This window comes from Acinonyx jubatus, chromosome B1 (assembly GCF_027475565.1).
Source record: "Acinonyx jubatus isolate Ajub_Pintada_27869175 chromosome B1, VMU_Ajub_asm_v1.0, whole genome shotgun sequence".
In the NCBI taxonomy this organism is placed as follows: Eukaryota; Metazoa; Chordata; class Mammalia; order Carnivora; family Felidae; genus Acinonyx; species Acinonyx jubatus.
The window spans coordinates 68765596-68783755 of record NC_069382.1 but is presented as its reverse complement, the minus strand read 5'-3'; the positions used below and the strand labels follow the sequence as shown (position 1 = coordinate 68783755).

The 18160-nt window shown below is 35.6% G+C and overlaps 1 protein-coding gene across 5 annotated transcripts in view; it reads left to right on the top strand.

The window, feature by feature from the left end:
• The window catches only part of GRIA2 (glutamate ionotropic receptor AMPA type subunit 2), a 159272-nt gene that overhangs the window by 95791 nt on the left and 45321 nt on the right, over positions 1-18160 (top strand). For all 5 annotated transcript variants that reach the window (XM_015084768.3, XM_053216802.1, XM_053216803.1 and 2 more), the window contains exons 5-6: positions 3271-3324; positions 8390-8551. In XM_015084768.3, coding sequence (XP_014940254.1) covers positions 3271-3324; positions 8390-8551 — 216 coding nt within the window. The remainder of the gene's footprint in view (positions 1-3270; positions 3325-8389; positions 8552-18160) is intronic.

Below are 18160 nucleotides of genomic sequence, written 5' to 3'. Positions count from 1 at the left end.
ATATTAAATAACTGGATAAAACTAACTTGTTATGAGAAAGGGCTAAATGTTATATGCCAGAGAGGTGAACATTTCAGTAGAAAAGTCTTGGTTCCTGTCTCAGGAGATGAAGTTAGGGTTGTTTTTAACCCGAAGGCCTCTTGTTCAAATGTGAACTTCAATAACTCATTTGAATTTCATAGGAGATTCTCATTAAAACTGAATTTTAATAATAGTCATTAGTCTTTTGTTTAAAGAATTTATGTATTCATGACTCATCATATTAAATGTTGGTGAAAGCCGTTTTGAAAATAATTATTTCTAAAACTAGAAGAGAGAAACTATAAGAGAAATTGGAAATACATAGAATGTAATGTTTTGAAACAAATATATGATGATTAAATACATGTCTGTATGGACATCCGTTCAAAATGTACAGAGATTTTGCACATGCATTTTATTTGTGTTTTCGTAAGACACTTTTGAATGTATTAAATGAGTGTGTACAGTGGTTGATTGCATCATTCAGCAAACATTTATTTCAGACATCCTCTGTGTCTAGAATGAGAGACGAAAGAAGGAAGAAAGAGTGGTAACTTGGGGCACCTGGGTGGCTCAGTAGGCTAATAAGCATTCGACTGCAGCTCAGAACATGATCTCATAGTCCGTGGGATCAAGTCCCACATCAGGCTCTGTGCTGGCAGTGTGGAGCCTGCATGGGATTCTCTCTCTCTCCCTCTCTCTCTGTCCCTCCCCCACCACTCTCTCTCCCTTTCTCTCTCTCTCTTTTCTCTCTCGAACTTAAAAAAAAAAAGAAAGAGTGGTGTTTGTACCCCATGAACTTATTGTTTAGAGATGAAGACCAATTTTACTTGTCATATTAGAGTATTACAATTTATACAACAATGTGGTTGAAGAGCCTGGAAGAGAAAAACTATCTTAACAGTGGTAGGAGGATCAATGAAGGGTTCATGCACATACTGGCAGCTTGTGTCTGGCTTGGGTTCCTTCATTTACTCATTCAATACATTTCCTTGATTTTCTAATGTTTGCCAGACAGGCACCGTGTAGATCCAAGAAAGTAATGTTAAGCAAAACAGTCAAAACCCTGTTAAGGTAAATATTTATGATATATTTACAGAAATTAATGCATTAATTAAGTATAATAATGGTATATTAATTAATTAATTAATGCATTAATTAAGTATGATAATGGTATATCTGACACATGAGAACAGGATGTTATGAAAAAAACGACAGAAAAAATTTAGACTAGGAGATCATGGAAGGCCTTTGGGGAAAACAGTTTACCAAGCAAAAAGTGAGGTTGAAGTCCATTTCAAGAAAAGGAAACACTGTTTACTTATTCACTCTATTAATACTTATAGGAGAACAGAATTGCTGAAACTTTATTTCATAATAGCTTAAAGTTAGAAAGAATCACTTTGTTGATTATGCATGTTTTATCATTCAATAAAACCTCAGAGTTATTTATTTCTAGTTGTGGTTAGATGGGAAAGAACTGATCCATTAGAAACATTGAGAAATCAATATAAATTTGCTATTGTTAGTGCAATGCTAATGATTACTGTAAAGCAAAAATGTGAGTTAGTATGACCAGCACTAATTCCCATTTATGGGTAGAGTTAGTGAATTGTCGTATCTCCCCGCTTTCTCCCAGGGAACACTTAACTCAAGTAAGGGCTACTGGTAGCACCGTTTATACAATGTTCTGTTGTTGTTGTTCCCAGAAGAAAGACATGCATGAGTCAGAAAGTAGAATGAACAGTAAGCAGAATCAACAGATGTCAGTAGGGTATGTGAGGGACACAATCAACTCAATTCAAGTGATGCTAATTAATATATTTTTCATCCAGAAGGACATCTGTTCCTTCAATACAGAGGGTTCATTTTCTTGAAAAAGGTGATTTAGTTTACCTAAAAATGGGTTAAAAATAATACAAGCCCTAACTCTCTTCCAACTAGCTATCACTTAACCTCAAAGGGATATTTGGTGGAATCCTTCCTCGGATTTTGCCCTTGTTCTTTAACTAAATGCATTGCTTTGGAGTACCTGACTTTGTCCAGGATAAGAGAAGGTCAGAGAAGTCTTCTCCCAGGAGGTAACATTGGGTTGAGATTCCTTGTGCTTGTAGCATTAATAAGACAAATGATACGAAGTGGAAAGAGCTTTCCTAGCAGAGGAAACAGAATATATAAAGCCCTGAGGTGATGGAAAGAAGCCCTTTTGTGCACAAAATTACTGAAAAACAGGGCCGACGAGGCTCCAGTGTAAAGAGTGGTAAAAGCCTGGAGAAGCTTGCAAGATCATTGGACTTCTCAGCATAAATTAAGGATTTTGTCTCTTAATGGTGGAAGCAATGGGAAGCCACCAAAACAGTTTAATTAGGCAAATATGCTAATGATTTGAATGTTTGTCTATAGCCCAGGTATTTCATGCTTTCCATTGATGTGACACTTTTCTTAAAAATAAAAATTTCGTTTTCATACCTAAGTGCTAGGACTACCACATGACCATTTTACCAAATTCAACTCTCTTTAGTTGATATACAGGTCAGTGAAAAGTCACATTGATTCAGTAATATCCCAAACTGACGTGAGCATTACCAAAATGACCACTTGTTCCATGATATGTGTATCTCACCATTAATTTTTGACTTAGATTTGTGGAGAAATATTAGCTTCTCTGATACTTTGCTGCCTCGAGCTGGAAATAATGTTCATTGGAACTAAATTATAAGCATTTCAAGATTCTTAAGATGGGAATATTATTTTATAGATTCATGTAAGAATTCTTTTATATACTTATTAATATTTTTTAAATGTGTGTACTACTATAAATTTGCGTGTCAGTGTGTGAATATAAAATCTCAGATGTTGGTTTCAGTTGTTTAAGGGTTTAATGAAAAAATAGCTTTTGTAGGAAGAAAACTATGGCTTATTATGGATTCATACATGTTTTTAGTTTTATATTTCTTAAGATCTTGTGATCTTATTTTCACTATTGACAAAACTGAGGTAATTATGTCTGTTTAGTTATTGACTTTTTGAAAGAAGTGATGATAAAGCACTAAAATGTATTGTTACCTTTTTCTGAGAGAAATAGTCACTGTTGTGATAATTATATCTTGTCAAATATGACTCCTCATAGAATATCAAAAAACATAGTAGATAAACTTCTATTGTTTTTCTCATTTGGGCCATAACATCAATAATTTTACATTTATGTTATTTGCATTTATTAAATAATGGTTTCTTTATCTTTGTTAGGTTATTACCATTGGAAAACATGTTAAAGGTTACCATTATATCATTGCAAATCTGGTAGGTGAATTAATTGATATTTATTATTTTAATAGAGATGTTTATTAATTATAAAATAGTTGTGAATGATCAGCATTTATCAGCGGTATTTTTAAAAACATATTGTGATTCTATTAATCAATTAAAAATGATATTTTTCTGAATTTGTTATGTTTTGGATTTATTTCCTATTTTACATTTTCTAATCAATCTCCTATTATAAATTATGTAAGAAATTAGAGAACGATATTTGACAAGTTTATAAATTGTCTTAAAAAGCATATTTAGTTATGGAAAAGTTTCAAAAATACATAAAGCTTAATTATTCAAATTTCCTCTTGGTTTTCATTGTCATGGTGTTTTTATATTTTTCCTTTCATTCATTCCTTTAAAGTTTTTAGTATATATAATATTTGAAATAAATGCCCATTTGTGAGAATATCTCAGTGAAAAATTAAAGCTGGAATGTCAAGAATATTAATATATTATACATTATTTATTTCTGGTTATCTACTTACTATGTAAGCAACACAATGAAATTGAATTCCTATAGCTGATGACTTTTTCATTGGGATTTCTGTCAGATTATGATTATACTGAATATCCAAGTGGTTAATTGTATCTCTCTCTGAAATATAATCAGAGCCCTTTAGAATTATCATTAGACATTTTTTTTTCAAAATAGTTTTTAGATCAGCAGTAAAATGGTCTTATGCCTTTATCACTGCAAAGGTTTATGTTCTTTAAAGAGGTATGATCTTCCTTGATGAGAATACCACCTTCCCCAACCTCTGAAAAATAGTGGGAAAAGGAGGGAAAAAATAAGAGCTTATTCTAAAAAGCATAATAGGGCTTGGGAAAGTTTTCATATCTACATAAGTGTAGATTTATTTCATGGTTTCTGGAATATCAGATTATTGTACCAGAAGACATTATTGTTGGTAATCATGGAGAAAAAACAAACAAACAAACAAACACCTCACAACTGATAAATACTGTTTTCACTAAAAGGTGGCCGCAGTGATTTAAAATATTAAATCTCAAACTTACATGCTACTGCTAGAAGTTGGTTGTTCAGGTAAAAATTCTGTTTGCCCATGAAATGGCTAACTACAATAAAATTCATCAGAACTTACCCATTAATATGTTATTACAGATCCTAAATGACTTCCCACCTGAGCAGCGAGGGTTAAAATAGATAAAACTGTATTCACTCTTTTCAGAACTACATTCTGTGCAGGGAACAGCCTGGACAGTTAGTCCCCTGTGTGAATTGTGCCATTTGATGAACAACACAGGGCCACATTGAAAGCCGGGATCTTTGAAAATGTCCAGATGGAGAAGATTATATTGGAACATTGAGAAATAATGACAGAAGGTGGCTCATCAATTTGAGAGTTGATATCTGATTCTATGAAAAAGGAAAGAAATGTACGAATGACCAAAGTAAAAAGACTTAAGAAAAAAAATCAAAAAACAAGTTCATGCTGCTGTCATGCTTCTAGGGAGAAAAGTGCCTAATACTTTATCTGAATTCAAATTGTGTTCCTCCTTTTCTGAATACTTGGTATCTTCACCATATGGAACTTCTAATGAATCAGTAAATTCAAAGAATCTGAGAAAAGCTGTGGTTTCTGAGAACTAGAAGACATTTGAAAATTCCACTGACATTTCAAATTGAAGAATGCCATTCAGAGTGGAAGCGCTTTGGTCTTCCAAAATCTTGATTGGAAATGTCCCCTTTTTCCTATCCAGTGTGTGTTGAGAGTTAAAGGTGGTGGTTACAAAAGATAGTAAAGCCCTTTAGATACCACTGTTGATTAATTTCCTCAGGAATTGGTAAATGCTTGATTAAGCTCCCAAACACAGGTTGTGATTAAGTTCTTGATACAGCACTTAAGAGGATGATTTGTGCATAATGTGACCAAGAAGTGGGCGTAAAGGGATCTACTTTTAATTTCCTCAATCCATAGATATGGACAAAAAGTGCTGCAACCAACCCATCCCTCCCAGACTATCTGCCTTACAGTGTGAAGCACATTCATCAGGGAGCCTCCCTCATGCACATGGAAATTCCAATAAAGTTTTTTTAGTGTCTTACTCTTAAATAGCCGAGTAGAATTAGGCATTTGTGAAAAGTCTGGGCCATGAAGGATATAATATAAAACAAACAGATAAACGAATGAATGAATAAATAAATAAATAAATAAATAAATAAATAAATAATAAAATAAAGTAAAATAAACAAAAACAGGGCAGGCAGATAACACAAGACAAATGTTTAAAGTTATAATGTATATCTGCAGAGAAATAAAATACATTTTATCCAAAAAGAAGAGAAAGAGTGCATTATGAAAAAGAAAAAAAAAAAAAAAACCTCAGAGAATAAGAAAGAGCTATGGGAAGCTAACTTTTTTTTTTTCCTAAAGTAACAAGTAAAATTATGTGACTTTGAAGATAAGCTTAAGAAAAGTCTTTACGATTATGTAACAAAATGACAATACCGTATGAAATGCAGGGGAACCTGTAAAGGGACCTAGACATTTACTCTAAAAGTTGCAATGTGGTAATAATAGGCATTCTGGAAAGACACAGTAGTGAAAACGGGGGTAAGAAATTGTCAAAGAACATTCAGAAACATTCCCAGTACTGGATGACACAAATGTGCCCCTTGAGTACAGAAAGCAATGAAAGAAAAGAGACTTCCTTTCATATTTCAAAGAAGATGTCATCATGACATTTCAGGAAAGATAGATCTTAAAGATTTTGGACAGGTGGGAGGTGGAGGCAGAGAGGGGTACAAAGGAGGTCAAATTTTTGTATTTATTACCAAAAATAATTAGGAATAATGACATTTTTTTTTTCAATAGAAACAATAGAAGTCAGAGGAACAATGTCCTCAGATTATGAAAGTTTGAACTTAAAATTCTGTACTTAGCCAAAATACTAATCAAGTGTCAGAGCAAAATAAAGATATTTTGAGACATTCAGTGTCTCAAAAAACTTACCTCCAGTGTGTCTCAGGAAACTATTGGGGGCTCTGAAAGAAGGGAATAAAACATGAAAGAATAGTAATCAAGGCAGCCAGATTCGGAACTAGTCAGAAACATGGTGAAGGGACACTCCAGGGTATTGTTGCAGAGAAGACGGAAAGAGGAGCCAGTTCAGATCACAGCGTTTAAGAAGTTCTCCTGTAAATTAAATATTCAGAAAAAAAAAAAGAGAAGCAGATTACTTGATATGTTTGAATATGTTATTTAGAAAAGGAAAGATTTACTCGTATAAACATGAAAAGTTCCTATGGAGCAACTGGAAAAAACTAAAGATAGGTATATAGAAAACTATAGTAAGTAGTGAAAACTGTAGCAGTGAAAAACTGAAGCAATTATTAATGTGAGAATGAAATACCTTTCATGGAGGAAAATGCAGCCTCAGCACATTATCTGGCTTTGCTCTGAATAACAGAATTGCAAATATGAAAAGCATGAATGTGAAATGGATGAGGAGGTAAATGTGAATGAATTGCATACTCATCTGACATAAGCAAAAACTCAATAAAAAATATCTAAAATGGATAAATTAAGAAAGCATATGTGGGGATGCCTGGGTGGCTCAGTCGGTCAAGCCTCCGACTTTGGCTCAGGTCACGATCTCATGGTTTGTGGGCTTGAGCCCTGCGTCGGGCTGACAGCTCAGAGCCTGGAGCCTGCTTCAGATTTGGTCTCCCTCTCTTCCTGCCCTTCCTCATGCTCTGTCTCTATCTCTCTCTCATTAAAAATAAAAAAAAAAAAAAAAAAAATTATAATTAAAGAAAAAAGAAAGAGAGCATATGTGTCATGCAGAAATATGGAGATAAATATATGAAAAACAAAAATTATTGAAATTGATTGTTTTGAAGCAGCTTAATTGAAACAGGGTTGGGCAGAGCAGAGAATCAGCAACTTTTGTTATATATTTTTTTGCACTGTTTGCATTCTTTTGATAAAAAGAAAAAACAAAATTATGAACCAATAACAAAGTAATTATCCTTCTTTACACAAATATATTAAAATATACTTTCTTGGGGCGCCTGGGTGGCGCAGTCGGTTAAGCGTCCGACTTCAGCCAGGTCACGATCTCGCGGTCCGTGAGTTCGAGCCCCGCGTCAGGCTCTGGGCTGATGGCTCAGAGCCTGGAGCCTGTTTCCGATTCTGTGTCTCCCTCTCTCTCTGCCCCTCCCCCGTTCATGCTCTGTCTCTCTCTGTCCCAAAAATAAATAAACGTTGAAAAAAAAATAATATATACTTTCTTAATATCAATAACAAAGACAAGATTCTCCTATATTTTGGATTCAGGGATAATTTCAATCCTTATGCACAATAATAAGGAGTAAATGTATGAGGTGAAAAAGTTAATAATTGTGATTTGTTAAAATTGTGATTTCATCTTGTGATTTCATCTTTGAGAGAATACTCTCAAATTGAGATAGAATTTATGACAGCACAAAATTTGAAATCAATGGAAGTACCACATAATAATAGTTTTAGTAATGACTGAATTCATTCTAATAATGCAAGAGATTGATTTTTAAAATTTAATACATTTTATAAAAAATTAAGTTACATACTTAATATGAAATGTTTGACTGTTCTCAAATAATGACTAGTCATTTAGTACCCACCATTCTTATTTTAAAGGTGTCTTATCACCTGAGAGAATGAACAATTTTAATAAGAATAACTTGCTCACAATGGTGTAGCTCCCAGAGAACTAGCTTTACGCTATTAAGTATCTGTAACGATGTGGTAGTTCTCTGTTGTAGAATCAATAAATAAAACCCGTCCTTATCCATGGAAGATTTCTCAATAAAATGGAGAACTTTTATGTGAGTACAACCAATAAACATTCATTGATTAAGGACCTACTGTGATTACAAGATGATCTTAGGTATTGGTGCCGAGTACTGGCTGATAGATGCATGAAACATTTCCTATAAGCTTTTGATCTCGTGTGCTCTTTGACATCTGTAAAACCTCAATGTATAGGTTATTTTGTAAATGTTCTCTCTGATTCCTAATGGAAAGCCTGACATGTGTTCTATGTCTAGGGCTTTACTGATGGAGACCTATTAAAAATTCAGTTTGGAGGTGCAAACGTCTCTGGATTTCAGATAGTGGACTATGATGATTCCCTGGTATCTAAATTTATAGAAAGATGGTCAACGCTGGAAGAAAAAGAATACCCTGGAGCACACACGACTACAATTAAGGTATGTATCTACCTACCAATATGTACATCTACCTCTGTGTCTATGTATTTATATATCTGTATCTGTATCTGCATCTGTATCTGTCTATATCTAACTGCTAGCAAGTAGCCTGTTCTCTGCAACACTCTAGGAAGATAAAAATCTGTTTGTTCTAGTACTTATAAAAAATGCAATGCTTCATGCAACCAAACAGAGAATCTTTGAATTCTAAATGCAGTGCACTGTTCTGTTGGGAGCACTACCCAGATTCATCTTTTATTCTCCCCATGGAGACTTTACTTGTTTATTCAGTGTATTTTATTATGTGTCCACCTGCATACATATATTTACCTCCAAATATTAAATGTCTCTGCTGTTGATAGGAAGGTTTGTTTGTTGTTGTTGTTGTTGTTTTTTCTTTTTTGGTCACCTTATTGAGAGCAGAGACAAGAGTGGATCAAAGAAAGAGTAAGTGGAATGAGATGATCACATTCTTTATGCAACTAGATTTTTGAAAATTAAGAGCTTCAGAACATAATGCAAAGTATTTCAAAGGCATAATGATTTCGTTTGCTTGTTTGTATATTATTAAGCAGATTGTGTATCGACCAGTCAGGGACAGTATTATTTCATTTGCTCTCACAGTTATGTTTATACATCAGAGAGAGGTTTTCTTGTTGTTTTCTGCACATAATGGAAAAAAAAACAGATATGGATGTTTGGCTTTAAATTTGGGTCTGGCTGTGAGACTGGTCCTATGTAAGGATTGAAGTTCTCTACTTTGGGGTATATAAATGGATCCTGTTAATTTTAAGTTAAATTCCAGACAGCATCTCATAGAATGTTAAAGAATAACCCAGAGTTCATTTTTTTTTTTTCTCAAAACTGTGCGGCTTCTTGTTTAGTGCCTTTGACTCATACTCCACATTCACACTGCTTATAACAATATTGTGGGCTTGTGGGAGTGCCGTCATGTAGCAAGGCTGCTGAGAAGGAAAATGGACACCTAGTCTTTTCGTTGATGTCAGGGTACATCTACACCTGTGCTCAGTAAAAGTCTGACTGCTGACCCTTGTTCTGTGGAATTGCAGGTTTCTACCCATTCCAAGATGGTGCCTTTTTAGCTGTCAGATGAACATTGCATGTGGCATTCATCCCCAAATAGAACTAACATGCTCCTTTTGAATACTCTGGTAGTCATCATGTTCCTCCACTGCTGCCTATTGTGAGGAGGATGAGAGCAAAATGAGATGATTATTGTCCCAAGGAAGTTGTATCATTATGGAAGTTCATGGGTCATGCATCAAAATACAAGGCAAACTTGGGGTATAAGACATCTTTGGCAATGGATTCTATTAACAATCTTGCCAGATTCTAGCTCCAGATTTTGCTCTTTTGGAAGCTTGCTCCCTTCCTGCTGTAGCATTTCCCCCTGTAGTGCCTTTCTTTCAGCTGCTTCTGCCAAGTTTCAGAGAGATCGTGATGGCCCTTCGGTGTGCAAACAGCATACATAGGGTTATAAATTTAAAAAAATGTAGGTTCTGATTCAGCGTTTGACCCCAGTGAAAGATTCAACACCATTTACAAAGACAGCACAGCTTTGGAAACAAAGGCTTCCATAGGAGACACATTTTTTACAGCCTTTGAAGCTTGATAAAAATTAGTCTGTGCAACCAAATGGCTTTGGGTAGGAGTTCATCTCAACACAGACATATTGCTCATTTACTAAAGCACCAGGGACTGAATTAAAGAAAAAAAAAAAAAAAAGCTCTTTTATAATCTGTAATCTAATGGAGGAGACTAACATGTCAATAAGCAAATACGATAAAGGATGATGCGTATAAAATACGCCATCTTCCTGCATACGATTAGGACAATATGGGGGAAGGGATGTGAAGGAGGGCTCTCCGAAGATGGGGCATCTGAGCAGAGATGTGCCTGGAGAAAAGGGTGTGCCTGTGTGAAGGAGCCTGTACACAGACTCAGAAGTGACCCAAGGGCATGACTGAGTCAGGAAACTGTACTTGTTTGTTTCTTTGTTTGTTTGTTTTTCCACCGTAGGAATTTAAGATATTTGGATTGGGTGGGAGAGGGACATACTGTGGGAGTTGTCAAGAGATAAGCCTCTTCAACTGTCAACAGACGTAAAAGGTAGGGATTAGCAAACAGGGCTTTCAAGATTTTTTCTGCTTCCATGGGCAGAAGAAAGAAAGAAAGGCCATATAGGGCATGATATAGCATTTTCTAATACAAACAAGTAGCATATTTTCAATATATGATCTGTTTAAGGAAGGAGAGTAAAAATATTTCCCCATGAGATTATTTATTTTTATGTTGTCTTTGGGTCATTGTACCAGGTACATTGCCTGATCATTTAAATCACATTTTATTATTACTACAATAAAAATTTAAATTATAGGCATAAAAATCTGCAAAAATGCAATTCATTACATAAAATTCTCACTATGACTAGGCTATGGAAATAATATTGTAAATTATAAGAGTATTAAGTAAATCATTGTTTTAAAGTCTTAGTCTTCTCCAAAAGTTAATGAAACTTCCATAGTTTCTTAATTAAAATCATTCTTATTTGATGAATAAAAGAAAAATATAAATGTTCCAATATCAACACATGTCAATAACTATGAAATATAAATTACAAATGTTAAATTTCTTCATTCTTATATTCTGTACAAAAAATAACTCTAGAGTCATGGCACTGAGATTTTAAATCTGGCTCACCAATTCACTAATTTCAGGCAACACTCATTCATTCATTTATTCATTTATCAATTCGTTTATCCACTCAATACTTATTTATTGAGCTTTTATTCTGCAGACTGGCACTGTTCTAGGTGTCAGAGAAATGACAAAGTTCTAGTCTTTGGGGATTTATAGTCTTCAGACTAGAAACTAGCAATTGCCTTTTAGCAAGGATGGAAATTGTCTTAATGACATCCCAAAGTCAATATATTCTAAACTAAACTTTTGATTTCCCACTGCTGCTCCCTCTTCAGCACCTGTAAACTTCCTTCAACAATCTTTCTACCTCATGTGATGACAACTCCATGTTTTCAGTTGTTACTTGACCAAGAACTTGGAAATGGCCTTGACTCCTCTCTTTTCCCTGAAGTCCACATCCAATCGTTCAGGAAATCCTATAGGCTCTGCTGTACTTCTTGACCCCTCTTCTGTAACCACCCTAAATCAATCACCATCGTCTCTCTGCGAGGATTATTGCAATGGTCTCCTAGACTGGTTTCCCTGATTCCACATTTGCCCTTATCTTTCATGTTTGTGGTCCTTTGAAAACATAAATTAACATTATCACTGTGCTGCTTTAAGCCCTCCAATAGCCCTCTGTTTCACATGGGGTAAAAGCCAAAGTTATCTCTTTGAGGCCCTAAATACTCTGTCTCCCAGTCACAAGTGACTCATCTCTTGGCATTCTCCCCCTTGCTCATGCAGCCTCAGCTACATTAGCCTTTTTGGTGTTTCTTAAGCACGGAAGGCACTTAGGGTCTTTGTGCTGGCTATTTCCTCTTCTGGACTGTTCTCCCCTAAATATCTGCATGGCTAAGCCTACGTCACTCTTCAGATCTTTGTTCAAATGCTATCTTCTCAAGGAAGGAAGTGGCAGGCTTTCTCTTTAAAATTGCAATCTTGGGCCACCTGGGTGGCTCAGTCAGTTAAGCATCATACTCTTAATTTCAGCACAGGTCATGATCTCACGGTCATAAGATAGAGCACCACATCAGGCTCCCTGTTGAGCACGGAAACTGCTTGGGATTCTCTCTCTCTCTGCCGCTCCCCTGCTCATCTCCCTCTCTCTCTCAAAAATAAATAAATAAACATTTAAGAAATAAATAAGTAAAACTGCAATCTCTTCATCCATCAGGGTATGTCCATTGCTAGCTTTCCCTGCTCTAGTTTTTGTCATGATTACCTTCTAATATACTGCTTTCATAATTAATATATTCATTACATTGTTCATTGTCTGTCTACTCCAACTTGAAAGTAAGTGCCACGGGGGCAGGGATTTCTTTGTTCTTTGTTTACTGATATATTCCAAGCTCCTAGAATGAGGCCTGGCACATAGCTGCTATTTAATAAAGGCTTTAGAGGAAATCAAAGATACTGTAGTAGTACCCATAATAAGCTGGTCTACTCCAAGGTCTGAAGTGAGAAAAGGCTTTTTTGAGGAAGCAGTAGTGAATTCAAAACTTGAAAGGATGGTAGGGATTAAGAGAGAAAGGACAGTGGCTCCCCACAGAGAAATAGGATATGTAAGGTTCCGGGGCACAGAAAATGTAAATATTTCCATAAGGCCAGAGTCTGGACAGAGGTGTTTTGAGGGAATTCAGACAAATACTTCTTTTGAAATATGTGTTAGCCAGGGGTGCCTGAGTGGCTCAGTCGGTTGAGCGTCCTACTTCAGCTCATGTCATGATCTCACAGTTCGTGGGTTCAAGCCCTGTATTAGGGTCTGTGCTGACAGTGCAGAGCTTTCTTGGAATTCTCTCTCTCTCTCTCTCTCTCTCTCTCTTTCTCTCCCTCTCTCTGCCCCTCCCCCACTCATACTTTCTCTTTCTCAAAATAAATAAATAAACTTAAAAAATAAAAGAGAAATATGTATGATCTAGATTTTGTGTGCCCTGTAGATTTACGAAGGAATTTTTTATCCTATTCAGAGAGCAATAGGGAACAACCAGAGGAGAATGAATATCATGTTTTGATACAAGAAGATTACTGACTACACTACCTGGGTGACAACAGGTTGTAGCCTGTGTATGTGATGGTCCGGTAAGCTTTTAGGAAGATATCACAATCCAGGGAATTCTGAAATGTGGTTATAGCATAAAGATGGAGGGAAATCAATGGACTTGTTACAGTTGGCAATTCTTTCAGATCTTCTTATTTGCAAAATAAATGATTATTGCAAGACTCATGATGATTCTTCTATTATATAGGAATATAAATTCAGTTGAGAGATATTTGTGGGTTAAAAACAAGACTCTGAAAGGCAGTCTGTATCTTTGGTATCTTACTGGCCCCAAATCTCATACACTAGTTTGCACACAGTAGACACATAGATATTTATTGAAATGAAGACTAATGAAATGAAAAATATAAATTCTGAAAATAACAAATCACTAAGAAAGGAAAAAAAGTAGTTATCGTTGTTATGAAATTTGGTTAAAATTTCTGCTCTGGCATTTGTTATGTCCCTTATTCAGCCCTGGCAGAAAAGTAGTGTTACTTTATTGGTGAAATGTAGAATGACTGTAGTCATCAGACATGAAGCTTCTCGATTTAAATGGGACAATTCAAGTGAGCATTTTGCTTTCCATAAAAAACGTTCCAGAAGAGGCAGATAATGAAGATGATTTGCCACTATCTCAAAAATAATTTATAAATACTTCTATTTTTAGATAGGTTTTCAGTATTTTCAGTGTCTTCAACAACTTGCCAGATTACAACTACACATTCTATCTTGTCACATCGACAATTTGAACCTTAGTTCAATTTTTGTGTCCGTAATGTTCTGCTGATGTTAAGGAATTCAACAATAATACGTGACTGACATTTTTGTGGCACTTTAAATAATGACTTTCCCACCAGAATCTCATTTTCCTCAGGAAACGACTGAAAGCACAGACCCAAACTTTTTTAATTGCTGTCCTAAGAGAGTTATTAGGCCTGTCTGAAAATAGCATCATCTTTTTCAGTTTTGTAATTAGCACCGTGCATTATATAGTACCCTGGTGACTTAATAGAATTAATTCTGCTTCTTGAACATTTTAACTGACCAAAGCCACTGCTAACACGTCGGTGTCCCCTACTCCTACTATTATTTTGCCACACAACATCCTAGAGGTTTGACATGTTTAGTTCCTTATATTGTAGGTTTAATTGATTGACTGATTTTTTTTGTCTTTTTATTTTATTTTAGTTATTTATTTTTTAATATAATTTATTGTCAAGTTAGCTAACATACAGTGTATACACGGTGCTCTTGGTTTTGGGGGTGGATTTCCGTGATTCATCACTGTTACATAACAACACCCAGTGCTCATCCCAGCTAGTGCCTCCTCAATGCCCATCACTCATTTTCCCCTCTCCACCGTCCTCCCATGGACCCTCAGCTTGTTCTCTGTATTTAGGAGTCTCTTATGGTTTGCCTCCCTCTCTGTTTGAAACTATTTTTTCCCCTTCTCTTCCCCCATGGTATTCTGTTAATGTTTACAGCAGTGCTTTCAACAATAGCCAAATTATGGAAAGAGCCTAAATGTCCATCAACTGATGAATGGATAAAGAAGATGTGATACACACACACACACACACACACACACACACACACACACAATGGAATGTATGCTATTGGCAAAGAGAAAGAACGAAATCATGCCATTTGCAGCAATCTGGATGAAACTGGAAGGTATTATGCTGAGTGAAATAAGTCAGTCAGAGGACAGATATTATATGTTTTCACTCATATGTGGATCTTGAGAGACTTAACAGAAGACCATGGGGGAAGGGAAGAGGGGAAATATAGTTACAATTAGAGCGGGAGGGAGGCAAACACAAGAGACTCTTAAATACAGAGAACAAACTGAGGGTGGATGTGGGGGTGGGGGAGAGGGGAAAATGGGTGATGGGCATTGAGGAGGGCACTTGGGATGAGTAGTGGATGTTGTATGTAAGCCAATTTGACAATAAATTATATTTTTAAAAAGTTTCTCAAGTTCCACATATGAGTGAAAACGTATGATATCTGTCTTTATCTGACTGACTTATTTCACTTACCATTAATACCCTCCAGTTCCATCCACGTTGTTGCAAGTGGCAGGATTTCATTCTTTCTCATTTCCAAGTAGTATTCCATTGTGTGTGTGTGTGTGTGTGTATACATCTTCTCTATCCATTCATCAGATGATGGACATTTGGGTTCTTTCCATAATTTGGCTATTGTTGAAAGCACTGCTATAAACATTGGGGTACATGTGCCCCTATGAATCAGCATTCCTATATCCTTTGGATAAATTCCTAGTAGTGCTATTGCTGGGTCGTAGGGTAGTTCTATTTTTAATTTTTTAAGGAACCTCCACACTTTTCCAGAGAGGCTGCACCAGTTTGCATTTCCACCAATAGTGCAAGAGGGTTCCCATTTCTCCACATCCTCACCAGCATCTGTTGTTTCCTGAGTTCTTAATTTTAGCCACTCTGACCAGTGTGAGGTAGTATCTCAGTGTGGTTTTGATTCGTATTTCCCTGATGAGGAGTGATGATGAGCATCTTTTCATGTTAGCCATGTTCAGTTAGCCATTTGAGTTGTCTTCTTTGGAAAAGTATCTATTCATGTCTCTGCCCATTTCGTCACTGGATTATTTGTTTTTCAGGTGTTGAGTGTGGTAAGTTCTTTATAGATTTTGGATACTAACCCTTTATCTGATATGTCATTTGCAAATATCTTCTCACATTCTGTCGTTTACCTTTTAGTTCTGTTGATTGTTTCCTTTGCAGTGCAGAAGCTTTTTATCTTGATGAGGTCCCAATAGTTCATTTTTGCTTTTATTTCCCCTGCTTTCAGAGATGTGTCAAGCAAGAAATTGCTGCAGCTGAGGTCAAAGAGGTTGTTGGCTGCTTTCTCCCCAAGGTTTTGATGGTTTCCTTTCTCACATTTAGGTCTTTCACCCATTTTGAGTTTATTTTTGGGTGTTGTGTAAGAAAGTTGTCCAGTTTTATTCTTCTGCATGTTGCTATCCAGAGACTGTTTTTTTTGTTTGTTTGTTTTTGTTTTTGCTGTTTTGTTTTTTTCCATAGAATACTTTCCTGCTTTGTCAAAGATTAGTTGGCCATACATGTCTGGGTCCAATTCTGTGTTCTCTATTCTATTCCATTGGTCTCTGTGTCTGTTTTTGCCAATACTATACTGTCTTGATCATTACAGCTTTGTAGTAGAGGCTAAAGTCTGGGATTGTGCTGTGTCCACATTGGTTTCCTTATTCAACATTACTTTGGCTATTTAGGGTCTTTTGTGGTTCCATACAAATTTTAGGATTGTTTGTTCTAGCTTTGAGAAGAATGCCGTTGCAATTTTGATTGAGATTGCATTGAATGTGTAGATTGCTTTGGGTAGTATTGACATTTTAACAATATCTCTTCTTCCAATCCATGAGCATGGAATGTTTTTCAATTTCTTTGTGTCTTCTCCAATTTCTTTCATAAGTTTTCTATAGTTTTCAGCATACAGTTCTTTTACATCTTTGGTTAGGTTTATTCCTAAGTATTTTATAGTTCCCGGTACAATTGTAAATAGCATCAATTTCTTGATTTTTCTTTCTGTTGCTTCATTATTGGTATATAGAAATGCAACCCATTTCTGTATATTGATTTTATGTCCTATGACTTTGCTGAATTCATGTGCCATTTCTAGCAGCTTTTTGGTGGTCTTTTGGGTTTTCCATGTAGATTATCATGTCATCTATGAAAAGTAAAAGTTTGACTTTTTTGCCAATTTGGATGCCTTTTATTTCATTTTGTTGTCTGATTGCTGAGGCTAGGACTTCCCCAAAGCCAGCAGAAGAGAATTAATAAAGATTAGGGCAGAAATAAACAATATAGAATCCAAAAAAAAAAAAAAAACAGTTGAACAGAGCAATGAATCTTAAAGCTGTTTTTTCTGAAAAAATAAACAAAATTGAAAACCCCCTAGCCAGACTTCTCAAAAAGAAAAGAGAGAGAACCCAAATAGATAAAATCATAATTGAAAGAGGAGAGATCACAACCCACACAACAGAAATACAAACAATTATTAGAGAATACTATGAAAAATTATATGACAACAAACTGGACAACCTGGAAGAAATGGACAAGTTCCTAGACACCACACACTACCAAAACTCAAACAGAAAGAAATAGAAAATTTGAACAGACCCATAACCAGCAAAGAAATTGAGTCAGTTATCAAAAATTTCCCAACAAATAAGAGTCCTGGGCCAGATGGCCTCCCAGGAGAATTCTACCAGACATTTAAAGCAGAGTTAATACCAATCTTTCTCAAGCTGTTCCAAAAAAATAGAAACGGAAGGAAAGCTTCTGGACTCATTCTATGAAGCCGGTATTACCTTGATTCCCAAACCAGTCAGAGACCCCACTAAAAAGCAGAATTATAGGCCAATATCACTGATGAACATGGATGCAAAAACTCTCAACAAGATACTAGCAAGTTGAATTCAACAGTATATTAAAAGAATTATTCACCATGATCAAGTGGGACTCATTCCTGGGCTGCAGGGCTGGTTCAGTATTTGCAAATCAATCAATGTGATACATCACATTAATAGAAGAAGGGATAAGAACCATATGATCCTGTCAATAGATGCAGAAAAAGGATTTGACAAAATACAGCATCTTTTTTAATAAAAACCCTCAATAAATTTGGGATAGAAGGACATACCTTAACATCATAAAAGCCATATATGAAAAGCCTACAGTTAATATCATCCTCAATGGAGAAAAACTGAGAGCTTGCTGAGATCAGGAACACAATAGGGATGTCTACTCTCACCACTATTGATTAATTGATTTTTAAAATTTATTAATTTAATTTAATTTTTGAGAGAGACA